Source organism: Xiphophorus hellerii, chromosome 9 (genome assembly GCF_003331165.1).
Source record: "Xiphophorus hellerii strain 12219 chromosome 9, Xiphophorus_hellerii-4.1, whole genome shotgun sequence".
In the NCBI taxonomy this organism is placed as follows: Eukaryota; Metazoa; Chordata; class Actinopteri; order Cyprinodontiformes; family Poeciliidae; genus Xiphophorus; species Xiphophorus hellerii.
The window spans coordinates 21,854,846-21,881,157 of record NC_045680.1 but is presented as its reverse complement, the minus strand read 5'-3'; the positions used below and the strand labels follow the sequence as shown (position 1 = coordinate 21,881,157).

General features: G+C 40.0%; 1 protein-coding gene across 1 annotated transcript; it reads right to left on the bottom strand.

Annotated features, from left to right (window-relative positions):
• On the bottom strand, positions 1–26,230 carry impact (impact RWD domain protein). The gene is made up of 11 exons (XM_032571415.1): positions 26,035–26,230; positions 23,608–23,736; positions 23,459–23,511; positions 23,265–23,327; positions 23,022–23,107; positions 18,692–18,817; positions 18,516–18,610; positions 14,115–14,188; positions 10,152–10,242; positions 4,992–5,126; positions 1–1,154 (listed from the first exon to the last, which is right to left on the bottom strand). Exons 1-11 carry the CDS (start codon positions 26,080–26,082, stop codon positions 1,095–1,097), a joined length of 960 nt encoding a protein of 319 aa, XP_032427306.1. The 5' UTR covers positions 26,083–26,230; the 3' UTR covers positions 1–1,094.
• Between the last annotated feature and the right edge of the window lie 82 nt (positions 26,231–26,312).

Genomic DNA, 26,312 nt, shown 5'->3' with positions numbered 1-26,312 from the left:
TTGACGTCACGGTTTCTTTTTAATTAAATAAGTCCAGCTGTAAACACCTCATCGAAGACTTCTTATGGGTCAACAAATGCATATTTCAGACTCGGAGGATTCAGCAAGGTAGAGAAGTGGGATTTGTTTTTGTTACATGTTGAAACCAGAAACTTCAGGGTTCTGTTTTTTTTTTGTAGGGGCATTGAAAAAACCAAAATGAAGTAGTGCATAACTGTCATGTTGAAAATCTGAAAAGTGTGGAGTGAGTTTGTATTAATCATCTTTTACCCCGAAGCCTTTAAATAATGTGTAAAATTACCGAATTTAGTCTCAGCAAAAATCAGAACCATATAAAGAACCAACATAAGCTTGTTCTTGATAGAATATGTTTCCTTTGAGGTTTCCAAAAAATATCAGTGTAAATACATACAGTACAGTAAGACAGAACTTAAGAAGAGTCTCCTCTGGTGAAAATATAAAAGAACCTTTTATTGCCCGATATGCACTGGCCTGAGTTGGTACAGGACAAAGCAAAATCAAGAAGGTGGCAGAAAATACCCTACATCCCTCTTAACAACCGGTGAAACACGGTGTTGGCAGTATCATGCTGTTTGGATGCTTTTCTGCTGAAAGCAGACGAGAGGCGCTAAGGGGACCATGCACCACATTGTGTCGGACTGAAATATAAATCTCCAGTCAAAATCACTGAAGTTTGTGGTTTTAATGGGAACAATTCGGAGGTATTTAAAGTGTAACTTTTCCCCGCCGTGAAAGCACAACCGTGGCAAGTTATGACAAAATTCCACAAAAGTGGGCGGAGCCAATAGAAACGGCCAGATCTGGAGAAGGAGGAGGAAGTAAGTGGACAAAGAAACAAGAAGATGGAACCCTAGATTGCAAATTTAGACACTTCCTCAGCAAAAATAAAAGTTAATCTGGAGGTTGGTTACGCTTTAAATATTTTTCGCTAGGCACTTTTAGTAAATTATTTAGAAAGAAGAAATGACAATTAAAGAGATAAGTAACCGAATTCAACTTCCTGACAGAGTCACCCAAACGGGAGGCTTCTCGTTTATTTAAGAAGCAAACCGAATCCGAGTTTCCTCTGAATTTCACTTCGTCTTCTTGCTTTTCGGTCTCTTGGTCTTTGCTCCCGACTTGCAGGCCTCATCCTGTGAAACAAAGAGGACCGAATTAGAGAACAAGCCGACTAATGATTATTTTTGCCTTGGTGCTCCATTTAACTGTGCCAGAGCTTTTTCCTCTCGCAAAATATTTGAGTGCCGCTTTGTGGCTCGTGACAGTCTCTCTAGCCCAAACTCCCGCTGCGTGTGCAAATGTGCAAATTACAATGAGGTGATTGACGTGCACCACACTGCTCTAATGTATTCTAATAATTGCATCAAACTAAACATTGCATTCCTAAGTACTCTTATCAAACATCCCCCGCCTTGCCCGCGACGCCTCCCGGGTCGTAGGCCGCCACGGCTCCGTCGCATGCGGCAGGGAGACGAATGTTTCCCAAAAAATGTCAAATTCCTGAACAGTCATGCATACAAAGGTGACTCGGCGATTTAACGCAGGTTTTCCTCTGAGTTTTGTCTAACCGTTTATAAAGTGACTCATATCCTGCAACATAACTGGCAGAAATCTTTTGCTCTTCAGGTGTAAAAATGGCCGTCCAGCTTGTTTTCTCTAAGGATTTTTTTTTTTTTTTTTTTTTACTTCCTAGTTCCCAGTTCAGGTGCCAGGAGATTTCATCCAATTTCGGCATCAACTTTGGCAGAGCTCTTCGACAAGAGGGGGAGTAAGAAAAGATGCTGTTAATAAGGTTTCAATCAGTAGCATCGCCTTGGAAATGAAAACGGCTGCAGCGTCAGGGTTAATTATGTGTTCTGTTTCTTTTCTTGAATAAATTCATTGCCAAGATTCTTGGCTAGCCAATTTCTTAAATAATTTTTATCAGTCTCACCCTGTTCCTAATTGGATCTCTGCGACAACCCTGGCCCACAGTGAAAAATCCCCTCACTCTGGGGACGTCGGGCTCGCCATTGGGTCAAAAACAAACAAAAAGACAACAACACATGTTTGTATTCTGACAGGAGCATTAGCTGCCTTGTGTTTCGCTATTTCACGTCTCCTCTTTGTGTGGGCAAGCCGTTTGAATCGCAAGCGTATCAAAAATGTCCGCAGATTAAAAATAACACGAATTATCCCCAGAGAAGAGGCTTCGCCGTCGCAATCTGCGCAGCCATTAGGAAGGGGAGCCGCGGCTCTCCACACCGACCGAAAACACTGGAATGAAACTCGTTCGAGACAATCACATTTCCCTCATGATAATTTGCGACCACTTAAATAATCAAGGGAACATTTCCCCCCCCTTTTGCCACCGTCGAATTGTGATGTGTCGTTAATTAATGACCAGGCGAGCAAAAAGTGAGCAAAATACATCCAAACGGACCTCAAGCTGGATACCATGATGTCGCGCCTTTGTCATTATAGTGAGATTCATCATCTCGGCAATACAAATATCACATTTTCCCCCATTTTTGTCAATGTACAACCACATGAAGCAGCTCAGAATGGAATTAAAACACTTCATTGTTTGTAAAAAATGTATTGCAAATAAAACTTTGAAAGGTGTTTTGTGCTTGGTATCTCTCGCAACAATTGTTTCCAGCAGGTACATAATTAGCTATTACCTATTTAACTGTGTGTAATTTAGTCTCTGCATAAATCCAGCTGTTTTACAAAGGCCTCAGAGGTTTGTTACAGAACAAACGGCCTTATAAAGCCGAGGAACATATTTTTGATTACTAGTTAGTCGACCATTTTATGAATGAAAACATTCACCAGAAAAGATCTACTCAGCGAAGCGTCAGGCAGGGAAGTTGTAACTAGTGCTGGAGCTATTATTAATCTGTTGCAGCTCGCGTTGTGTTCTGAAATGTTAACAGCGAAAAGAGAGAAAAAAGTCTCCGTCTCATTGGGCCCTCATTAACTCTGCCATTGTTACACAACTGAAGCTGTCTTTTGTCGAGATATGCACCAGGATAGTTGAACTGCCCCCCTGACCTCCTCAAAAACCTTCAGACTTTTGATGAGCCGGTAGGAGTTTCACTTAGGAAGAACAATTAGTTTAAATCTCCCTGCAGAGCCAGCCAGCGTGAATCGGTTGTCACAGAGTCTGGGTCCGAAGTCCGACGGGGACGAAACGTTTGGCTGAAACCAAGCACTCGTTTGTAAAAGGAGCTAATGAGGTTCTCGAGAAAGAGGATTTCAGAGCAGCTGTGTGGAACTTGCTATGGTCCGACTCGCAGCTGCCGCTCAACCCTGTAATGTTGAGGTAAAATGGCGTAAGAAGCAGAGAGAAAACTCAACACTGCTTTTAAACAAATTGACATGATTTGATAGCATCTGACTAGTTGCCCTCTGCTGTTCACACCAGCCCAGTTTGGCCCCGTTCGTTTGGGGAGCTGTGAACGCGCAATCAAACTCTGATGCGGAACAAAAAAAGCAAACTCTGGTCCACTTCAGTTCGACTGAAGTGAACTTAAAATCTAGAATCCTAAAATTTGAAGATCTGGTGGAATTAAAAATTGCTCAAGTTATGCTTAAGACATCAAATAAACTGTTACCTGAGCTCATACAGAGCATGTTTTTAGAAAAGGAGGAGGATATAATATGGGTGAGAGTTAGCACTAATGTGTACATGTAAATCGAGTCTAATACATATGAGTGTGTGGGTATGGATGTATGGATGTATAGATTTAGACATATGTAAGCCCAGATAAAATGGAAAATTAATTAAACTATGTTTATTATTATGATTATTTGATTTAATAATGAGGGTCCATCTGAAAATATTGTATTAGTTTATGGGGTTGGAGTTCATAAGTTTCTCACTTCTTCCTACTCTTTTTTCAGCATGTTAGGATTATTGTGGTACAAAAAATGTGTCTTTTGAAATTCCTTGTTCATTTGTGTGTTATTTTATACTTCCATCATTCAAAATTCAAAATAAAAAAATAAATAAGTAAACTCTGGTGCGGTTCGAATGCAGAGAACGCTCCAACAGCAGGAAGTGAACTAAAGCGCAGGGCATTGTGGGTAAATACAAACAAAGAAAACATGTGAGTCTCACACCAGAGGGAGAAATGGCTTTTGGTCTTTAACCAAAGACAAAAGAGAAATCCTACAACCACTAAAATGTGTCCACATTGCAATTCTTTTGAAAACGTGTAATAATTACTTTATGTATTTTATTCAAAAGGGGAAAAGTAACCTAGTAACTATTAGCCACTTCCTGACTTATGAAGATCATCAAACTTCTTCCCTTTGTTGAAGGGCTTTTTCTTATTTGTTTAAGGTCATTCTATATGCTGTGGAAATGGAAAGTGTAAAAAATATATTTACCTATTTATGAAAATAAGAATCCCTTATAAAGCTATATAAAGTACAAATTACTCAATAAGTTCTTAGATGTGGCAATAAATCTTATATATATATATATATATATAATATATAATATATAATATATATATATAAGCACTTAAAGATTAGATTTAAATCAAATATTCAATGTGTCATGATGGGTAACACTTTATTTGAAGCAGTGTGTATAACACTGACGTGACACTTTCAAAGCATGACACCTGTTATGAACATGAAAGAGTATTTATGAATGTTTATGACTGATGTCATGAAGTGTTATTCGGTAAATAATGACACTTTCATTTCAAAGCTGTACAAAAACTTGCATTAAAAGCCCATTAAAATGGCCAACTTTGAATTTTTCGGTAAATAACGACACTTTCAATGCAACGCTGCACTAAAACGTTCTTTTAAAGTTCACTAAAAGTGTCATTATTTACCAAATAACACTTCACGACAACAATCGTCAACATTCATGAAGACTCCTGCATGTTCATTACGGTTGTTGTAGTTAAATTAAATCCAACAAAATTAGCAATAAAGATGCTGAAAAAAATCCCCCTCCAGTGTCTCACCGCAGAGGCGACATATCCCTCGTCCATCAGGATGTTTCTGGCGCAGTTGTTGATGTGCTTGAAGCGGTCGGGCCCTAACAGGATGCCTCCGTACCACCGAGACACGACCACCACGACATCCCGCACGTCCAGAATCTGCAGCGAGACAAACACAAGAGGCGAAGTGACTGCAAATTCCAGATAAACCGTCCTGTCACCTCTCCCTGGCAGCTGAATATTTCACACCAGATGTGTTATAGTGGATAGATTGGAATGAAATGTTTCAGTCGCAGCTGCCAATCTAAAGCTGGGGGTCTGACAGTCAGGACTGACGGGATTGAAAATGTTAAATATTGTCATGATTCTGAGTTCTGCTTAATAAGGTCCGAGGAGAACTGATCACCGAGTCAGAATTATGGAAACCAAAAATGTTACCAACCTCACCAGATGGCATCAAAATGGTTGGGAATCAGAACTCAAGTTGGTGCCTGGCTTATGTAATTATTAATAATTTTAACCAATAATTATCAACTAAATTAACAATTTAGTTGAAACAGAGGAAAGTACCCGTCTTGTCGAGTAATGAAGAGACAGGAAGTCTCTGTAGACGCATCAGGAGACTTCTCGCGTCTCCATGGGAACGCAGAAACGCGGGGTAAGCAAACCGCTTTTCTAGACGTTCTCCAGTGAACACTTTGACGGTTTTGAAATAAATCTTCTTCCTGTCCAGCAGGTTAGAAGGAAATTGCTCAGAGCAGAAGCAATTTCTGCTCAGAGCAGAAATTCGCCTTTTGTCGTTGGACTCCAACTTTATAGCTTTGGGATTCGGGTCTTGCTCCGGTAGTGGAGAGCAGTTCTTTTCTCATCAGCTCTGAGCTTAATTGTGGCACAAGGAACGCCTGGCGATGCAGTTCGGATAATCCTTGAGTAAAAATTAAATACAACAATAGCTGGTTTGAAACGAAAAGCTCACAGTTTTCATTGTATTCTTCCTATTGCTCTTGTAGTTGATCTGATCCGCCGTTATCTTCAGCAACCAATTGACTCAGAACATCTTGTTTTTTAATCAGTACCACGTTTTATACCACTGTAAGACGATGCCGCCATCAGGGAACACTGTGGACAAAATGGTTCGCAACCATTTCTCTTCTCAGGGACGAAAAGGTAAATTTTCCAAAAAAGAAAAAAAAAACAAAAACAAGAAAAACGGGGGGAACATTTCTCTCTGAGCTGCAACGCAAACAAAAAGTACAATCTGTGACTCGAGGGGGATCCATTCACATCTGGCTGGAAGCACGCCCGCCTGAATCAGATCCATCTTTATTCATCGCCGAACACGTCCACATTCACTTGGCACGAATCTAAAGGAGGAAACGGGTGGCGGCGCTCGAAAGGGAGCGATGAGGTTGGAGAAAACAAGCCCGAAAGAAGAGAGCTCTTCCAGTAAATGCCTCAGCACCTCGAGAGTGCCACAAGTAGAACATTACCCAGCGTGTCGTGAAAGACGGGCTGGAAGACCTGATACTATCAGGCCGTTACAGCAGAAAGGTCAGACGCTGATATGGATGAGATAAGTCCCTGTTATTTCCTGGTTTTATTTGTGCTAGTGTTAGGGGAAAAAAAGCTGTGGAGTGTAAAGAAATGATAAAAAAACGAAAAAAGAAGAGCAGATATGTCAGGCACTGATTTGGAAGTGGCTGTTTTATAATGAATTAATTCCCCTAGCGGTAGCTTTTCTCCCTTTTATTCACCAAGGAACCAGAAACGACCACATTTGGGCAAAAGAGCCAATTTTGCAACATTTTGCAACAATAACTGCACATTGAGCGCAAAAGTGATCAGCATATTAATCACTGAGACTCTAAAGACAAATGAGGAGAATGAAATGAATTTGCATTTTAATGACAGAAAAGATGCTGCTTGAACGCACGTCCATTTTGTTGATAGTTAACGCATGCTTCTGAATATTGCCATTTCTCTCTTAAAGGGGCGGTATTATTTATTTTCCATTTTATAGCGCAATCAGTGGTTATAAAAAACACTCTATATATCAAATGAGACTTGGTCAGAAATTTGACTTTGCAATTTGACGCCTTGAAATTGGGCTTCTGTCTCTTTAAGAAGCTCCTGCTCTACCAGACACTTTGTCTCTCGTACGTCATCACATCGATGTTCGCCCAATAAGCCGTTCCCAACGATTCTCAGATGTGTTGGACTGGGAAGTGGTTCAGAAAATGAGCTCAGCCGACGCGTAGCTCCACCATGAAGGCGTTTGCTAATTGCTGCCGCTAGTCTGGAGGAACTGAGTGGAGGAGTCTCTCATTTAAGCCATTAGAGACTGAGCTTCTACACTTTGTATAGTTATGTATTCATTTATTTTTAGCTGATTTATATGCATGTCTCTTTTTGGGTGTATCACTTTGGAAATATCACAGCAGAATAATAAAACTTCCCGTACCCTGATATGACTTCAGGTTTTGGTTTCTCAACCCAATATGTGTCAGTGGCCACCACCAGGCCACCGCTTTAAAACTTTATGAAGACAGATTTTGCGATTCTCAAAAAGCAAAACATGAAGTCTAACATGAAGCGTACACCATGAACTCCCTCCCAAACATCCGCATTTCCTCTCTGGCCTAATTCTTTCATTTTGCTTGGCCTCTTCTCCCTGCCGACCTCTAATTTCTGCTCTTCAGCCGCGAAAACGCTCCACCGTGTTTATCGCCTAACCGCTAACTCTACCTGTCGTTTATTGAGTTTTTGGCAGGAGACAGAGTACAGCTGGTTTTCAGAGCTCATGTATGATAATGAGGCACATGAGAGAGCAGCGAACGTGAGCTGAAACGGCGCGCGAAGAAAAAAAAAACAAAAACGGCCGCGCTGCTGCTCCTCCGCCAACCTGCAGACTTTGATCATTCATTCCCTGCGTTTTCCAGGATTGCGTACGAGCTGCGGAGGAAAACAATGAGAACGGATCGTGCAAACAAGAGTGACATCACGTTCAGTTCATCCTTTCATGACAGTTCTCCGAGCTCACTTCAGAGTGCTGGATCTGCTCTAAAACATGTCTCGGTGTTTGGGAGGCGAACAGCTTGACTCATCTGAATTCAGTGCAGCAAATCGCAGACTTTGCAACGAGACGCCGACCCATTCATTCACAGGGATTTCTATCTGCAGCAGGATGCACCCCCCCCCCCCCCCCCCCCACCTCCACCCAGACGGCAGCCGTCACCTCCCGAATGAGTCTGAACTCTGACGAGAGTCACGGGCCTCATCTGGAAGAGCTCTGACACCACGCAGCACCTGCTGGTAATGAGAATGACAGAACCCATTCCGAGTCACGGCTGAGCCTTCATTACGGCGAAAACTTCTTTTTCTTTTTTTTTCTTGTTTTGTCACAAACCTCACACTGGCTTTCATTCAGCTTTACAGGGAAACAAAAAGTGTGAGGACAATTGGACGTTTTTAGTGCGATGTGGGAGTGCGTGTTTGTGTGCGTGTGTGAATCACGGTGCCATCTGACAGCACAGCCAAGGGACAAAACGCCGGTTTGATATCAGAAATAAAGAGATTAATAACGGAGACCAAACTGGAGCGAACAAAGTTCCGTAGCCAGAGAAACTTTGCGTAATGCCTCTGCGTTGGCGTTTGAATTTGCATTCATTCAATTTCTCTGGAAGGACGAGCACAAAAGCTGACCTGAGGGCAAAATCACTTGTAATTTGCAACAACAAAAAAAAAAAGTCTGCGACTATCCCTTGCTAATAGGAAAGACGTTTAATGTTACATTTATGAGATATTATAAAAACATGAGTGTTTGACTTTATTGGGCTTCACTTGACTTCTGAATGTAGAAGCAGGGTTGCTATTCTCACACATCTCCTGAATCCACCTCGTCAAACATGCTCCTGTCGCTCTTTGTATATTAAAACTTCCTTTGGACATAAGCAAAAACAAATGTAAACGTAAATGCGACAGCGGGACGAAATCCCCCAACGTGGAAATCAATAAAACCGGACAGTCTTAAGCAACATGTGGGATTTATCAAATTTCAAAACTTGAACTTGTACCCACTTTTCCTTCTCCTCTCAAAGTTTTCAGCCCTATTTCCCAAACCCTGGGATGGAGGGGGCAACGACACCAGACAAGGTGAGAAAAGCCACGCCTGGTGAAACTTGTCAAAAATAATAAGATTTTATGGCAACACATACTTTGGGGTGAACTTCAAGGTGTTGATGGGGAGAAAAGAATATGTCAGTGAGGCTGAGTTTTTCAGAAGTGAGGACAAGGAGGGATTCTTTGCTCTGTCAACGCTGCACAGGCAGGGAGAAGTTCAATAGATCCAGGGCAATATTTGATCATATCTTTAAAAAAAGAGCTTAGTACTTATAGTAGAAACTATAAACAACCGATATGATAAACTCTAGGAGTGTTCAGTTTTTTCCCTCTTCTTCTCCCCCTCCCCCTCATAAGGCCAAGACATTTTCCACTTGGAGTGCAACTGGAAGTCGTGCTGCTAAATAATGAAAAACTAAATCTAATTCTGTCATTACAATTATTATTCATACTGTACCTTTCCAGCTGTAACAGTAATAAATGGGCCTACCATACTTTTGTTAGAATTAATTTATGTTGGAAGTAGATGTCCTTTCACTAGGATAGATAAGATTCTCGTACTAGAGTACAATAAGAAGAAAAAAAAAATCCAGTCGCTGTGTTAAAATCCATACCCATCCTTAACTGTTTAAGATCTCATTCATGCTTCATTCATCAATGTTTCTTGAGAGGCCTATAACCCAAGATAAATTAAACAGCCAGAAGAGTTCAGCTTTATGTTGCAGCGCTCTCTGGAGAGCTGCTTACCGATAACAAACCCTGAGTAAAAGTCGCAGCAGACGCCAAATTACGCAGGCTGTGAAAATTACCAGGCCAGCTCAGAACAGACACCAATTAAACATGCAAAAGCCACAAGAAGCTGAAAGCGGCCGGCAGATTTAACAATGGGAATGTGATATCAATACCGAGAGACGAGAAAAAAAGAAAAAAAGAGTAAATACAAAAGCTTTGTGTGTCCTGCGCTGGAAATAATTTCGTCGACTCTTTTGGGAGCCTCTCATCACACAACGGCGGCCGCCTGGCGAGTGGCTGAACGACAGGCGCGGACCGGACGAAAGTGATAACCTGCAGCAAGTGAAGCAATCTCCCCCCCGCGGCGGTCTCGCCGTCATCCTCGCAGTCCTGCAGGAAGCTGTGCTTGTCCTCGCAGTAAATCCTGCAACAGAGAGCAAGAGAGAGAGAGAGAAAGATACCAACGGTTTAGCATTAGGTTGGCGGACGCTCAGGTCAGAGGGTGACGCCGTGACAACTGACGGCAACCTCTTCACAGGAGAAACTTCGTTTAGCAGTCTAAATGTCAACATCTCTTTTTCCCAGTGAGTAATGGCCGCCCAAGCAGTCCGACGCTGACCTCATTAGGCCGTGTTACCAACAAAAAAAAATAAAAAAAGAGAGAGAGCGCACGGACACATGCGTCAGGAGACACAAACACACACAGCGTGCAGCAGCCACAGTTTGGCAGGATGTGTGAAGGGGGGGGGCTCTCATTTGCTCCAGAACTGTTTGACGTTTTAATGCAGTAGCGGTCCCTTCTGAGGAGTAGATCATCTCCTTTTCCTCTTCTCCACTAATAACTGTGACACTAACTCCAGGATGAAGGGCAAATTTAAATATTAAGCTCACCACAAATGTTCTGCACAGAGTACACTTCGGTTCAGGAATTAATTTGGATCTCCTCGCGTGAGGACGAGGCTCTGTGGATTCGGCGTTGCCATGGGGAGGGATGTCTGCATGCAAAAGGCTGCAGCAGCACAAAAAACCCTAAACTTAAATAAATTATGATTGATAACATCAGACAGACTGTACACAAACTATAACGAGCCCTGACGCGAGCTGACAGGTTTGTGCAAAGAGTTTTGGCGTCGTGGCAAGCAATCAAAAGCCTCTCTGTCAGCGGCTCGGGCGCCGTCGTTACAGAAGTTACTTTTATGAAGGATGAACACGAACAGAACAGTGAAAATGGTTTTCGCCCCTTCATAGATTTGGTTTCTTTTTGCTTTTTTGTGACGATATGTCTTTTTTAACATAAAAAACTTTACACGAAAGCAATTTTCATATTTATAAAAGCTGCAATATGAAAGTTTTTCTTTTTTAATTATGTGTTTTTTTTAATATATTTGTTAAAACTATCACCATGTTGTGACAGCATAATATGACAGTTAATGTGTGAAAAAATCTAAAGGTGGAAAGGAGAGGCTCTTCTCCTTTCCACCTATGATCCTGCTGCCATCTGAACAAATAGACAGTTCTGTCAGAAACAACCAATCCGTTTTAGCGCTGTCAATAACCCTCATGTATGCGTCGCTCACATCCTCCCCCGGCAGCTAGCCATGAATTCTCAGACTAGTTAGTATAGCTACAGATGATGAAGATGATGATGATGACAGCTTTCCTGTAGCGGTAAGTTGTTTCTGTGCTATTGAGCGCATTTAGCAGCACATACACGAGGATGACCGATGGCACTAAAACCCTCCTCTTGGCTCTGATTGGCTGATTTTGACAGGGAGCGGTGCTTTTCTTCAAGCAAAAGTGACTCAAGAAGGAGGTGGAGGACCTGAATTTTTTCACACATTATTTGTCTCAAGTTATAGCGTCATGACAGTTTTAACAAATACGTAAAAAAAATAAAATAAAAAAATTAATTAATAAAAAAAAAACACATTTTTGTAACAGTTACAGAGTGGCACTGGCAATTGAAGGGTTTTGGGGCATCAATGGCTTTTAAGTTTTAAGTCCAGACTATTTGCTTTTTTTTTTCTCCCAAACCTTTAAGAGGTAGACTTGCTTTTTATCCTGCTGCACAAACCAAGTAATAATAAACTAATAAGACATTTTCCTTCACGATTTTCTGCTGCAGACCAGAACTCTTAACTCTGTCGACAAAGGCAAGTCTTCTGGGAACAAAAGAAACTAAAGAGTGCGACACTTGCAGTCTAAATACTTTGGAGGCCTCCTCGATGAATTGTCTAAGCACAAACCCTCACTGAGGTTTGCCAGCTTCCAAAAGTCTTGAGACTTTTTCTTTCTTTTTTTTGCAATCTACTCTGTTTCTTGAGATGGGGGCATGACGTTTTGCCTTTTAGCTTGCTTCATGTTGTCAGATTCAATTTAAGTGACCTATCGATTGTGCAGGTGCAGCAAAAAGGCCCGGCTGCTGCTGGTGAGATTGAGCCGAAGAACGCTGCGGTCACACTGGAATTTCAACACAGCCTGCAAACAATCATTTGAGATTAAAAAAAAAAAAAAAAAGGTGTGAAATATATTTCCGCAGAGGGTCAGATCGGCTTCGAACGCTTCGTCGTTTACTAAATGAGGTGCCTTTTGTGTTGACTCAGCTTACATTCGTCTTTGTCTGATATTAAAATTTGCTTGACGATGTGAACGACTTGCATGTGGAAAAAGCAAACAGGAGTAATCTGTGGGCAAACAAGCAGTAATATTTTACTGCACTGTTTTGTGAAACAGGATATCAGGAGAGTGAATCATAAAGCTGCTTGGATCCTGCAGCCTTCCATCTATGTTGGTGCGTCTAAAACTGCGAAGAGATCAGCGTGCTGCTCGTGACGAGGCCAATGTTGTGCATATTTGGATAAAAGCGCAACATTTTACAGAAAGCTGTGGTGTCCGGATGTTAATTTTAGCTTCATTGCACTGAATGATTTTTTTCTTTGTTTGTTTGTTTCTTCCATATTTGATGACCAAACAACCGGCAGCTTCCCATGAAGCTTTACGACCCAACTGTAATGGAGAGGTTCAACTACTGTAGTCACAATAAACAATAAGATAAATGAAAAGAAACTCAATAATTTTTATTTGCTTGATTCATCGGTTTTCTCTTTTCTCTCACTTTTTCCCAAAAACTGAATGATAAAAGTCGTCAGGCTGGCGTTTTGGTCTCAACTATCCCTTTTGTTGAAAGATAATTTTGTTTACACAGAGTTCATAATTCATTTTATTAGTTGTTTCTGTTGTTTTCTTTATTTATTTTTGGATATTTAAAATGTCTTCCAGTTCCAGCGTTCATTGTAATTTAATGTTTATTGATCCTTAAGAATGTGTTCTTGCATTTGTATGCCATTATTACTATTATGTTACTTGAAAATGGTCTCAAAACAGCAACATTATAATTTATCGCAATAAGTTCTGGGACAATGTATTGTCTAGCAAAATTTTTTCGGAATAACGTACCTTCACATATCTGCATACGTAGCTCAAACTATAGATGGATCAAAAGTATGTTTAAAAACTCTTACTTTCTTCAACTAATTATTCACTGGGTTTTTTAATTTTGTCAGATTTTCAGCATTATTTCGTTTATTAGTCATATGATCATATTTTTGGTTTAACTGACCATTTTAGGAGGAAAGTTCAGCGTTCTAAACACAAAGCATGAGAGCAACTAAGTGAATAAATAGTTCAAGGCTTGAAGTCTTCAATCATCATGTCTTATCAGCCACCTTAAGCATTCAGAATGCTGAGGTCAGTGACTCCACATCAGCGCAGACAGAGCCTCTGCATAGCGCAGCGTGAGCTAAATCATGTTATTATTGATTAATTCCCATGACATTTGAGTAGCACTCAGGTAGATTTTGTAATTAATCAGCAAATCTTTAGCAGCCTGGCTTAGCATCATGTACGCATAAAAGAGCAGCGATGCTGGCGCGTCATACACCTGAAGTCGTGTATGTACACCATAAAAATGTAAGGCAGAAAAGTGCTAGGGTAGGTGCAAACGTAATATTTACCTTTATGACACAACATTTACTGCCAGTACATTTCAATCGGCGTCATGCAAAACACACAAATTGGCCTACAGAGTAACTTTATGCAAGCAAGCCCACATTATCAAGTAAAAACCATAAATCAATAAACTTTAGGGACGTTTGGTATTGGTATGAAACGGACCAACTGGAAGGTTTCAATGCTTTACTGAGTCTAGCTCAGACACTGTGTTTTACGATGCAGCTTTCTTCGTTCACTCATAAAATTGCATTTTCCACCAGGTTTGTGTACGTAGACACTACCAACCTGTAGGCATAAATATTATGAGTGGCACTGGCAATCTTCTTGTTTTCATAAAGTTTCTCCAGGACCATCTTCACCTGAAACACATGAGGGAAGAAAAACAAAACACAGTCATGAGCGACGGCTGCTGGCATTCGGCTTCGTCCTCTGTTAGCTCATTGTTGAGTTTATAAAGCGCTGTGCTAAAGCCAGGAGTGTTGGAGGAGTTCTACCTGCAACACTTTGCGTTATGAATAACCCATAAGTTCAGTCTGCCGCTGCTGACTGATGCAGATTAGTCAGCTATTTGCCAGGCGCTGAACTTTTGGGTAAAAGCTAGTAAAACAAAACCTGTTCCCCATTTTTAATGCCGTCTAATGGTTACACAGCATCACATGTTCTGCATGAATCTACAAAAAAAGCAAAAAAAAAATAACACAACGCTGAGCAAGCATTTCCTGAAATTACATCACTACAGTCATGTGAGTTTTCAAGAACTACAATGATCAGCTATAAATACAGTAAATAAAAAAGACAAGAATTGAAATGCTTCATTATTCCTCTTTCTTTTGCTAATCTGGGTGATTTATTTACTTCTATGTTTTTATTCCAGACTCTTTCCTGTAGCTGCAGTGTCAACCGGCACTTCAACATGCGCCTCCTTTTGTACATTTCAACCTGAAATAAAATGAAGCGGAACACCTCTTTAAGCCCGGTCAACTAGAACATTTTAAAAATCAGTAAAATTACTTGCAAAAAGGCTGAGTTATCCGTGGAAAGAAAAACATGAAAACTCAAAGACAGAACAAGAGGGCCAAGGATTGTCGCCATATCATGCATCTTTTCAGTACAGAACAAAACGGACGCTGGGAGGAAAGTTTGCAGAAAATCTGGACTGCTTGGACAGAAGGGAACAGATGGGGAGAATAATCTTGACACACCTCTGTGTAGAGCGGCTTCACTCGTATTTTAGCTGAAGGGCAGAAACTAGAACTGAGCTTCCACAAAGGGGTCGTGTGTCACCGCCTCCAAAAATATACAACAGCTAAGAGTCCAGAAAGACAACCAAAATAACATTTTTGAAAAGACTATTCCTTTTTTTTCTTAAAGAAAGAGCCATTTCCATTTGGACATGAGGGGGGGGGGAAAGTCCATTTGCACAATATCTGTGGACATGGTGTCAGAGTTTGAGATGCTTTCAGCAGCTTCTGCCTGAAAGAAACAAAAATATACTGCAGCTCCAGGTGTGGTGCTGACAGATGCTACAATGTTTGGAAATACAAAATACTGCAAAATCTAATAATGTTTGAAACATGTCATGCAAATGAGAACCGGTTGAGCAACTTTTACTCGCAATATAATTTAGGGTTTGTAGTTTCCCAAGTGACAAAGAAGTCCCAAATCAAGTCCAAGTCCTAAACTTTTTATCTTGAGTAAAAAGGCTAAGAACTAATGAATAATTCTTAGCCCTGATACAATCAAGTACGTATGTTTTCCTTATAAACTTCAGAAAGTTGGTGCTTTCTACAGTACATAAGTAAAAACAAATTAGAAAAAAGCAAGGAGACGTTTCCTCGCAGATTGTAAACTGAGTAAATAATTAGTTTAGTTTATTTAACAGGGATAATGTTAAATAAACTGCAAAAAAAAACATTAACAAGGGATGCTTTGCACCAGATTTAGCTTAAGATGGTTTCCATTTACAGTCTCTGAGCAGGAGAGAAAATAATAGTCTAGAATCATAAAACATAATATTGAAAAGCCATAATATTGCTCAATACACAATCACTGTGCAAAAATAAAACACAAACAGCATTAAATGCCAAACTTTTGTTCTGTGATCACTAATGGCAAGAATGCAGATTTTATTTGTTTCATTGATGAAGAGAAAACAGTAACATAGTAACATAGAATAGAATAGAATAGAATAGAATAGAATAGAATATTCATCTTAATCAACTGCAAGAGTGCAAATCTGCTTTCACAAAATATCGGATCATTAAAAAGAACAAATGGAAATATTCATTCAACTATATAAAGACTTTGTGATCGAGTGGATGTTTTTTGGACAGAGTCATGTTTTATCTGCTCAAAGCATTGCCATATTTTTGGCATTTTCCTCTTTTTGGATTTACAAAACAAACACAAACTTAGTTGCAAGGATAAAATGAACCAACCCTTTAACCTCCCATTTATCAGCTTGTGAGAGTTTGAACGTCAAAAAGAAGTTAAGATTATTTCGCTTTTCTACTGTAGTTTCCAGCACATAAGCTTCACATACACACAATTATCAATATTAAACATAACTTGCAGGGAGCTCTCCATCTTACAGCATTTTGTGTTGGATGGATCACGCAACACAGTGCCCAAACATTTGTGGCAGCTCTGGCATCCCGTACGTCGTGTTGGATACAGCTTTACCGCCTCCGGGCTTGCAATCGACGATCAGTCCCGAGGTACGTTCTTCTGTCTGCATTTAAAATATTACTGAAAGAGCCTAAATGCTGCTGAGGCCCAGGATGACGCCATGTGCTCCTCCCTGACGGCGCCGGGTGACAGAATAAATCATAAACCGTCGGTGTGAAAGTCCCAAATCATGTCCCAAGACTTCTGTTATTAACTAACGTCACGATCACCCATCAGAGACTTTAAGCCAGAGCTGCACCAACAGCTCAGCTATTCTGCAGAGCTCATAAGCGCCAAATCTAACAGAGAAATTTACAGCAATCTTGGGGCATCTGTTCACCAGGACGCTAAGACAAACAACAGCATTTGTGTAGCTAAGCCGTCTCCCTGTACAAAAAAACTCTGAGTAAATGAGAGGAGTGGGATCAAACATTGATTTGGTGAGACGTTTGTGCAGTCTGTGCAAAACAAAACTGATTCTTGTGTCACCAGCCGCGGTGACGCGCAGCTGCTGTCCCTCTGGTGAGGCTTTGAACGGAAGTCAAAATCTGTCTATTTAATTGAGACTAGTAACCCGGCCCCAAGAAAAATCAGAAAAAGAAAAAACATGCAAGTAGAGATTTTAATGTAATATTAAATCTTCGGAAAAGTAATTCATAATGCAAAGTTTTGCCAGTTACATGAATACACATGTATTAAATACACAGACATGCAATAATTAAGTAACAAACTGGTTTTCTGACAGGTAAGAAATGGGAGAAGGAAGGCGCAAAATCAGGGAACAAATTAGCTACAGGGTGAATAGAGGCAGAGCCGCCAGTAGCATGCAGCATTTCTTTTACAGTACGTGGCTTTTTACAGAATTAATAACATAATAATATTTTTAAATGCATCACATTTTGGCTATGTTTTGTTCTTTTTGCAACCAAGTCAGATTTCACTCAAAAGTGTGTTTAAAACCAATGAAGGCTCCTAAAATCCTTGTGTGTGAACAAACTTTGTTCCAGAAGAACCGTTGGCTGGAAGAAAAACTTGGCTGAAACTGAAGCCCACTGGCTCCATTTACGGTTTACAGCATATAAACACCTTACTGCTTTAATTAAGGAAGGTGACACATATATATACAGTATATATACATGTATATATACAGTATAAACATGTATATATACTGTATATACAGGGGTTGGACAATGTATATACAGTATATATACACTGTATATACATATATATATATATATATATATATATATATATATATATATATATATATATATATATATATATATACAGGGGTTTATATATATATATATATATATATATATATATATATATATACTGTATACACTTTTATACAGTATATATATATATATATATATATATATACTGTATATATATACAGTATATATATATACTGTATATATATACAGTATATATATACTGTATATATACAGTATATATATATATATAACTATATATATACTGTATATATATACAGTATATATACAGTATATATATATACTGTATATATATACTGTATATATACAGTGTATATATACTGTATATACTGTATATATGTTGGGGGTTTTTTTCCTTTCAAAATTACTTTAGCAGTAGTAGCAGTTAGCGCTTCAAGAACATTACGTGAAAGCATGAAGCCTGCCCCAGACCTCCATCATCTTGGTTCGTGGCGTCCCGGCAGGACAGCTGCATCTGCTAATATTTTTGACCAATTAGCACTTTGCAGCAGGTGGGAGCTTTTAAGACGAGCCAAAGAGTAAGATTAATATGCAGGAAGTGGAAAACAGATCTTTTTTACTTCAGTCAGCGGCATAAATCAGAAGATTTAGACAAACCCAATCTACAGAAAGTTCATAAGTTCCCTCTAGGCGTCATATACCGTTCTGGCTAGCTTTTATCCACTTTAACTAAACAACAGTTTTTTGTTTTGTTTTGGTTTTTTTGTCTAAATTACGACATTTTTTCTTGAATGTCATAAACGTTACTGCGCATGTGTTGTACCTGTCCTGGCGTGACCACAGGTGCCAAATGGGGCTGGAAGGTGCTGCGTCGGTCAGTGATGAGGCTTCCATGTTTAATCGGCGGTATCTCTTCATCTGTAAGTGGGCACCGGCGCAGGTGATTATAAAATCCTTTTTATCGGAAATGGAGCAGGTGCCGATTTAAGTGAGCTATACCGTTTGCCTGGTCCAGGAAGAAGTGGGTTTTCCCTGCGTTTTCCCCGAGAAGGCGCAAATCAGGTACGTCTTCATCGTCTTCCACGTCCTCCTCGGCAGTTACATTCACTTTTTCTTCTTGAACGACTGAAGAGGGATAAAATAAACGCGACGTATTAATATGAGCATGAATGTGGGGGGGAAAAGAAATCACATTATAATTATCACAGTGATTGTTAATGCTAAGGCAATGAAAATAAATAAATGTGTGGTTAAAGTCAGCTGACAATCTATTCCAGGATTATTTATGCAAAAACATAGAGCGATCCAGAAGTATTCACACTGCTAAAACAAATTAGTTTGTCACGATCCGGCTGGACACTTTAAAGTGTTTTGTTTGCGTTTGGTGTGATATACTGACACAAGGTAGACCTCAACTGAGGTGGAGAGAGATCCATTGTTTAGTTTCATGCAATTAAAATTTGAAAATATTTGGCATGTTTTTAAAATTTTATTTTACCTGCAACACTCTGATAAAAACGTACAAAACACTGAACTCAGGCGCTGTCAATCACGCTCGTCTAAGCGCTGCAGCTGTGCCAATGGCGGAGAAACACTACAGGAAAAGTGTCATCGTTGGCCATGCTAACTAGCATTAGCATCCACACCAGGCTCTGGTGTGGCAAAGAAACTGCAGCATAGCAGAGGGAAAAGGGGAGGGTCTGAGCAGAGTGTACACGGGCTTGATTGACGGCGCTATAAAAAAAAACCCCACTACTACTGGCTCCGATTGGTTGTTTCTGACCAAGTGGTGCATTTCCCCAGATGGCCGTAGTCTGGTTGTTTTCACAGATCATCTCTCTCGTGTTATACCGTGAACTTGCATACAGGCCACACTTTTCAGATCTGTATTTATAACATACCGCCGTACTTTGTGTAGCTTTATGCTGCAAGGATGAAGCAGTACTTCTGCCGGCGGCCTTGTGCAGTTCGGATCTAACCGCACAACCACAAAGACTTCAGCAACGCTGAAAGCATGAACAGCGTGATTTCTCCAAAGCTGCTGACAGCTAATATCACACTGATTATCCTCATTGTCTCCGTGGGGTTTTCACAACGAAACGTCGAGATGTTGGAAAATAAGTCCATTTATGAGATATGTGTTAGTTATTCTCAACATACCCCATGAAAACATGAAAAGTGAATTAGCCCGACCTCCTGCTGCTTTTCCCCCCCCAAACTTATTTGAAGCTTTAGGCCGCAGATGTGCTTCTCGTTTCTGAAGGTGTAAATGCCACCCTGCGATCAAGTAATGCTACTTAAAAAAAAGCAACTACCTGGCACTGATTTAAAGTGTGGATTAACACACATTTGCAGCGCAGTGCGAACGTGTGACTCGCCAACATGCTATTGACACGTTTTTGGAAGACAGTCAAGGGCGCAGGAGGGGAGATGCAAACGAAACATTATCATAAAAAACATGTAGCTTTCAGGAGGAGAAAAACCTCCCAAAACAGAGGTCAGAAAAACAAGGCTGCACTCGGCCTGGCATGCATAATAGGATGCATTAAAGCACGACTATTAGAACTCAAGGATAAAGAACACGCAGACATGAGCATTAATGTCATTCATCGGCCCCTTTTGAAGTAAACGCTGCTAAAACTTACACGGCCGCCAGGAAAACAGGAAAAGACAAATGTGCACTGCGGATCTTCCCATGTTTACTCTCATAATGAAAAGCTCAGTATTTCTTACAGTGTAATCAACACACACACACACACACACGAGAGAGGGAGAGCTCAACAGAAACACACACACAGCCAAAATCCATTAAAGGTAAGTGGGTTTCATGTACAGTTGAACAAATATTTGTTCTCCAATGGGTTTTTTTCTTCCTTCTCATCGTTTTGCTTCAGTGTGGTCTGATTCATCCAAAACTTCATCATCAAAGCCTTTATATCCCTCCTCACTTTTCATGTGCCCTGTCATCCCTTCTGCTTTTTTTCATTTCCTTTATTTTTCTGTCAAGTGTGCAGCTTCGGCCTCATCGCCTCTCTCTCTCCCACCATGTGGCTGTCATTTGAATGAATAAGCCGACGGTCCCACTGCTGGGCTGAGGGGCCGCGACCAGTTACACTTATTACCACATGAATCACCGAAAAGACGACTTGTGACACGCCACAATGGGGAGGCGGGTTCGTGTTTTCTTTTTTTTTTTTGTCTGGCTTGTTGCTAAAAAGGTATAATGTTCTGTAGGAGCACGGTGTCAGACAAGTGAGACAGAGGGAGGAGAGACTGACACCCAGAAACGCACCTCGTTTAGAACTGAGGAGCCTTTCAGCGTTTTACGCCTGGGGAACGGCTCCACCGAAGCAACAGGGTGCATTATGAAGATACGGATCTTAATTCAGTGAAGTCACTCAAAGCGTGGAGCCTTTTTTTTTTTTTTTTTTACAAGGGCTTTGTGTTCACCTTATCGCACCTTTAGATCCTCACCGGAAAGATACGCCGGTAAGGAAGGGAGCCGAACGAAGGAGGGAGGAGAACCTAGATGAGGCTTCGCCTGCTGGTCGGAGATTTTGGCTGGATCGAAAGTGATTATTTAACGTGTAATAAGTTTCAAATGTGCGTTTCATGTGGCTAAACGGTGAAACCAGGAATTTAAAGTGACATAAAGATTTCTCATCGTGTGACATGAACTCAGATTGAACTTTTAGGTCACTTGGACCATTGAAATTACGCATTTCTTTGTAAAATGGTGAGAATATTCTTAGGTTTTCCTCAAATTGAAAGGTTTGCACAAACTATGATGGCTGTGATTCTAATCAGGTTTGGGAGAGCTCAACTGATGATGTCATCGCTTTGTAAGGTTCTGATAGGTTAATTTCTGACATTTAAGTTAAATGGAGGCACACCTCAAACACTGCAAAATCACAACATGTTACGAAGGAGTTTTTGTTAAGTTCCTAATGAGAATTTCTTCCTACACTTGAAATAAAACAAAACTAATTAGAAGTAACTTTTTAGCGAGATATAGGAGTCTGTCTTAAGTCAGTAATTATTGAATACTTATATGAAGTCTTTGTTTAAATGGCAGATGTTTCATGCATGATGTAACATTTTTCCCATCTTAAAAGTTTTTTAAAAACCTGCCAACAGAACTGGTGCTTTTTTTGTTTTTTTTTAATCACTATTTGGGTATTATTGACTTAAAACAAACTATTGTATATTGCTAAGAAGTTACTTGTAAGTTAGTGATGTCTTTATTTCAGCTGTACCGAGATATTTGCACAGGACATTAGTCAAAAATATGTGGTAAGATTTTGTGCAGCATGACAGAAATCCAATCAAAACAAATTAGCCGAGGCATTATGAGGAGAAATGTGGACTTTGTCCAGTAAGTGGTTGCACTTCCTGTCATTTGTAGAACAAAAACACAGAGAAAAGCAAACTTTATTCGTCAACTCCACCATTATGAACTACCAATCGTTGTGCACAATACGACATAAACTCCCATCAAAACACACTAAAGTCTGTGGTTATTATGTAAGTATATGACCTGAGAGAATTTGCCCCCCCACCTTCTTCAAATCAGACAAAATTGGTGTCAAACGTTTGTGCAGCAAAATTTTTTTATCTGTGCCGCTTTGGCTTTGAAGATATTAATGAAAGGTTAAAGGTCAAAAGACCAACCAACCGCGCCACTTTTACAGGGGGTAGGAAGGATGGCTGCAACAATTTTTTTGCTGCACAAACGCAGCACAAAAAACCATTTGACAGCAATTTTATTTGATTTCATAAAAGTGGGGGGAAGCTGGTGGACCTTTTGACCTTTAACCTTTCATTAATATCGTCAAAGCCAAAGCAGCACAAACGGAGGCGAGTTGATTGATACCCATTTCGTCTGATTTGAAGAAGGTTGCGGGGCCTGGTTGACCTTTCGTGACCTCTAGGAACATTTCTTTATATTTTTAAAATGATAGCGGCACAAATAAACATTTTTGCTGCACAAACTTGAACGTTTGACAGCAATTTTGTCTGATTTGAAGAAGGTGGGGCGGGGGCAACTTCACTCAAGTGACAAAATGTGAAAAAGTGTTATATATACTGAATCTGTTCACTATTAGTTGCAATTTTCCGGCATCCTTCCTTTCAAGAACCCTCCATGTTTTCCAACTGTCGGCTCAGCAAACAGTCAGCTGGCTGCTACTAACGGATGAAGCCACCAGGTGAGCGCTCAGAGTAGCATGAAGGTGGACATCAGGTGGACATCAAGCCACTCGGGGTCGTTATAAAGCGCTCACCGACCTGCGGGGCTCACAGCACGGAACTCATTTCTCACACTCCTCACCTGGTCCAAAGCTGTGGGATTTCTCCACTAGGAAGTCCCTGATTCTTTCCACCCACAGGTAGAGGATGCTCTCCCCCGCATGCTCCCTGTTGAAAATTAAATAGTCGCATGTGAGGGCGGAAGCTCGAAATCATACACAGAGACGCGCGCCCTGCGAGAAAGAATAATGAAAGCTTTTGTTGTGACTAATATCGCCGCGCAGCATCTCCTTGTGAAGTCAGAAATTACGAGAAAAGCACTCACACGTAGATGTCTTCCAGGCTGTTTGCCAATTTGGCCCTCTCGGAGCCTCGCAACCACGCGGCACTAGAAAAGCCGAGAACAAACACAGGGTTATTGAGTGGGACGCGGAGTGGGTTTTTGAGTGGGACGTTGTTCTTTCAAATCAGCAGCATCTCCTTCATATTAAATGAAAAAAAAAAGACAAATAGACTTACTTGATCTGATAGATGGGTGGGGCTGCGCTCGGATAATCGGGTGGAAGGATTATCTGATCACAGTGAGACGAAAATAATGGTTTTAGAACAAGCTGAAATGCTTGAGATTTATATGCAGGGATTTTTTTCTTTCTCCTCCCGTTTTCCACCTGCAAGCATGCCGTCAGTTTCTGCTCATCGGCGTCGCTGGATATTTTGATGCAGAATATCCTGGACGCTTCGTCTACCACACACCACTCGTCTCCGTAGATAGAAGACAAAGCTTCGACCTCTTCGATCTGAATGAGAAAAATCCAATGAGAAAGCAAAATAAATAAGAAAAAAACCCAACTAGTCTAAGAGTCTTCAAAGTTTAATCCCTGGTTAATCCACACTGTGATTACAGAATTTCAACAAGTGGAGGGCTTTAAAATTCTCGCAGTACAGCTGATGGCGCTGTAGAAATCTGTATAGATCTGTGGGTTATATATATATATATATATATATATATATATATATATATATATATATATATATATATATATATATATATATATATATATATATATGGTTTTGCAATAATTAGGGCAAAACCAAGAATCAGACTAAGTCCTTAAAGAAACAGACGCTAAAACAAACTGTTTCTAGCAAAAGGGCTAAAAAGGAGTGATGCCCAATTCCTCACAATGCAGAGCTGGACAGAATCACAAGAGAAACAGGTAACTTTCAGACTGAGCCATTTTATTCCTATCTACTTTAAATTTATATTTGTAAAACAAAAACATTTAAGGCCGAAACATTTCATCAGATTAATCGTGATTAATTGATTATTGAACTATTCGTCAGCTAATTTAGGAATCGACATCCTCAGAGCAATACTTAAGCCAAAACTGTACAAAAATAAAAAACACATTTTTCACTTTAGATGAAAAAAAAAAAACATTAATCAAGTGGCATAGTTCAGTTTTAGCTTCACTCGATTCAAATTCTGTAAAAGAACAACAACAAAATAAATGCTTAAGAACCTTGTCCTATTCAATTATTAATCAAATAGTAGAAAAAATAAAAGGATTGCCTCTACACTGTATTGATCTTAAGTCAAACTGAGAGAGCTGAGCTTTTCACATGTTGATATTAAAAGTATTTTTTTTTTGCTGCAGATGCATCCTAAAAGTGTTCACTAAATAAATGCTATGTTGTTGCATTTTAGGCAATAAAATGCTTATCTTTGTATTTAAAAAGGGATTGAATTATCTATTTACATCTTGTAATGCATTTCCAAAACTATAAGAAAGGCTTTTAAAAAATCAACGGGATGTGCCAATTATCTTATATGATTAATTGATTCATTGTCAGAATAATCAACAGGTTAATCGATAATTAAGATAATTGCTTTCATTACAAACACACAGTGCACACATCCCTAAACCGTGACATACCAGTTAATAGGAATCACTAAGAGTTCCCCAATAACTCAGAGTTATTAGGGAACTAAGACTCACTCCTCAGTGAGGGAGTGGTGGAAGCTCACGGCTAGTCAGACATATGTTGCATCAATCCACGTCATCAGCTGACTGGGCAGATCAGCAGATTGTGAGTCCACTGGGATAACATTCAGACAACCACAAGACCAGGAGAGCACAGTGAGGTGTACCATCTGTACAACTGACCAAAAAAAAAAAAAAAAAAAAAAGGAAAGCTTCACCCCGTTCCTGGTGGAGTCACACCAAACCGAGGATTGCAGCTTATCAGGGGGATTCATACGGTGGTGTGAAAAAGTGTTTGTCCCCTTCCTGATTTCCTTTTTTTCCCCTTTTGCATCTTTGTCACACCCTGGTGTTTCAGAACATCAAATCAACTTAATACAACACAAAATGCAGTTTTTAAATGGTGGAGTTCATCATTAAGGGAGAAAAATAAGCCTGGAACCTGCGTAGGCCTGTGTGGGAAAAATGACTGAGTGGCTGCAGAACCCAGGTTGGTTTCAGTTGGGGGTCAGAAGTGTGATCAGTCTAGTAAATCATTTCTACGAGAACGCCAATTGAATAAATTCAATTTGCAATAGTATGTATACTTATAAACATACAAGTATACATACTTGCATGAATATGAGTATGTACAATTATAAGCATGCAAAGGATGAATCTTATGAAAAGCATGGTAAAGTGGAAGAAAAACAAGCAAAATACAACAGCTGATCGGTCACCTTGTGTGATGTCACCAGAGGTATCTGGAAGCTTTTTTTTTTTTGAGAAGGTATGCTTTTATTTTGTTGATTAAATTGTCATATTTACAACAAAAAAAATAGCAACCTGTACGTCAAGTTGACCGTGATATTTTGTACTGTGTAAGTGATGAACTTTCAGTAAATGAGTTTAACAGATTTTACAGATAATCTGGTTTGGGGCTTTAAATGTTCCTGGCATGATTTCAAGAAAACGTTGCACTGAGTCGCTCTGCCTCTTTTATCAATATGATTATCACTTCCACCCTCTTTTATCAATATGATTATCACTTCCACGCTCCATGCAGCCAATCTACCACAGTTACTGTAAAACTCAGTTTTCTTCACTCTGTCCTGGAGGATTTAATCTTACTTGAGCCTGCAGATCTTCTTCATTCTCTGGATTTATAATATCCGCCATGAAACCATCGTAATAAACCTCGCCCGCTGGGGAAACGCAAGGCACATGACAACACGAAGAATCCCCACTCTGAATGAGATTAGCAGTCCGTGAAGAACTGCTTCCAGGGTAAAGTGGCTCCACAGGCTGCTGGCATTCTCACTTCCGGTCTCTACTATCACCTTGTGGGTATAAAGAAAACAATAAAAATGAGGCACAATATACTAAAAGTTTGTCTTCTATTATGTCGC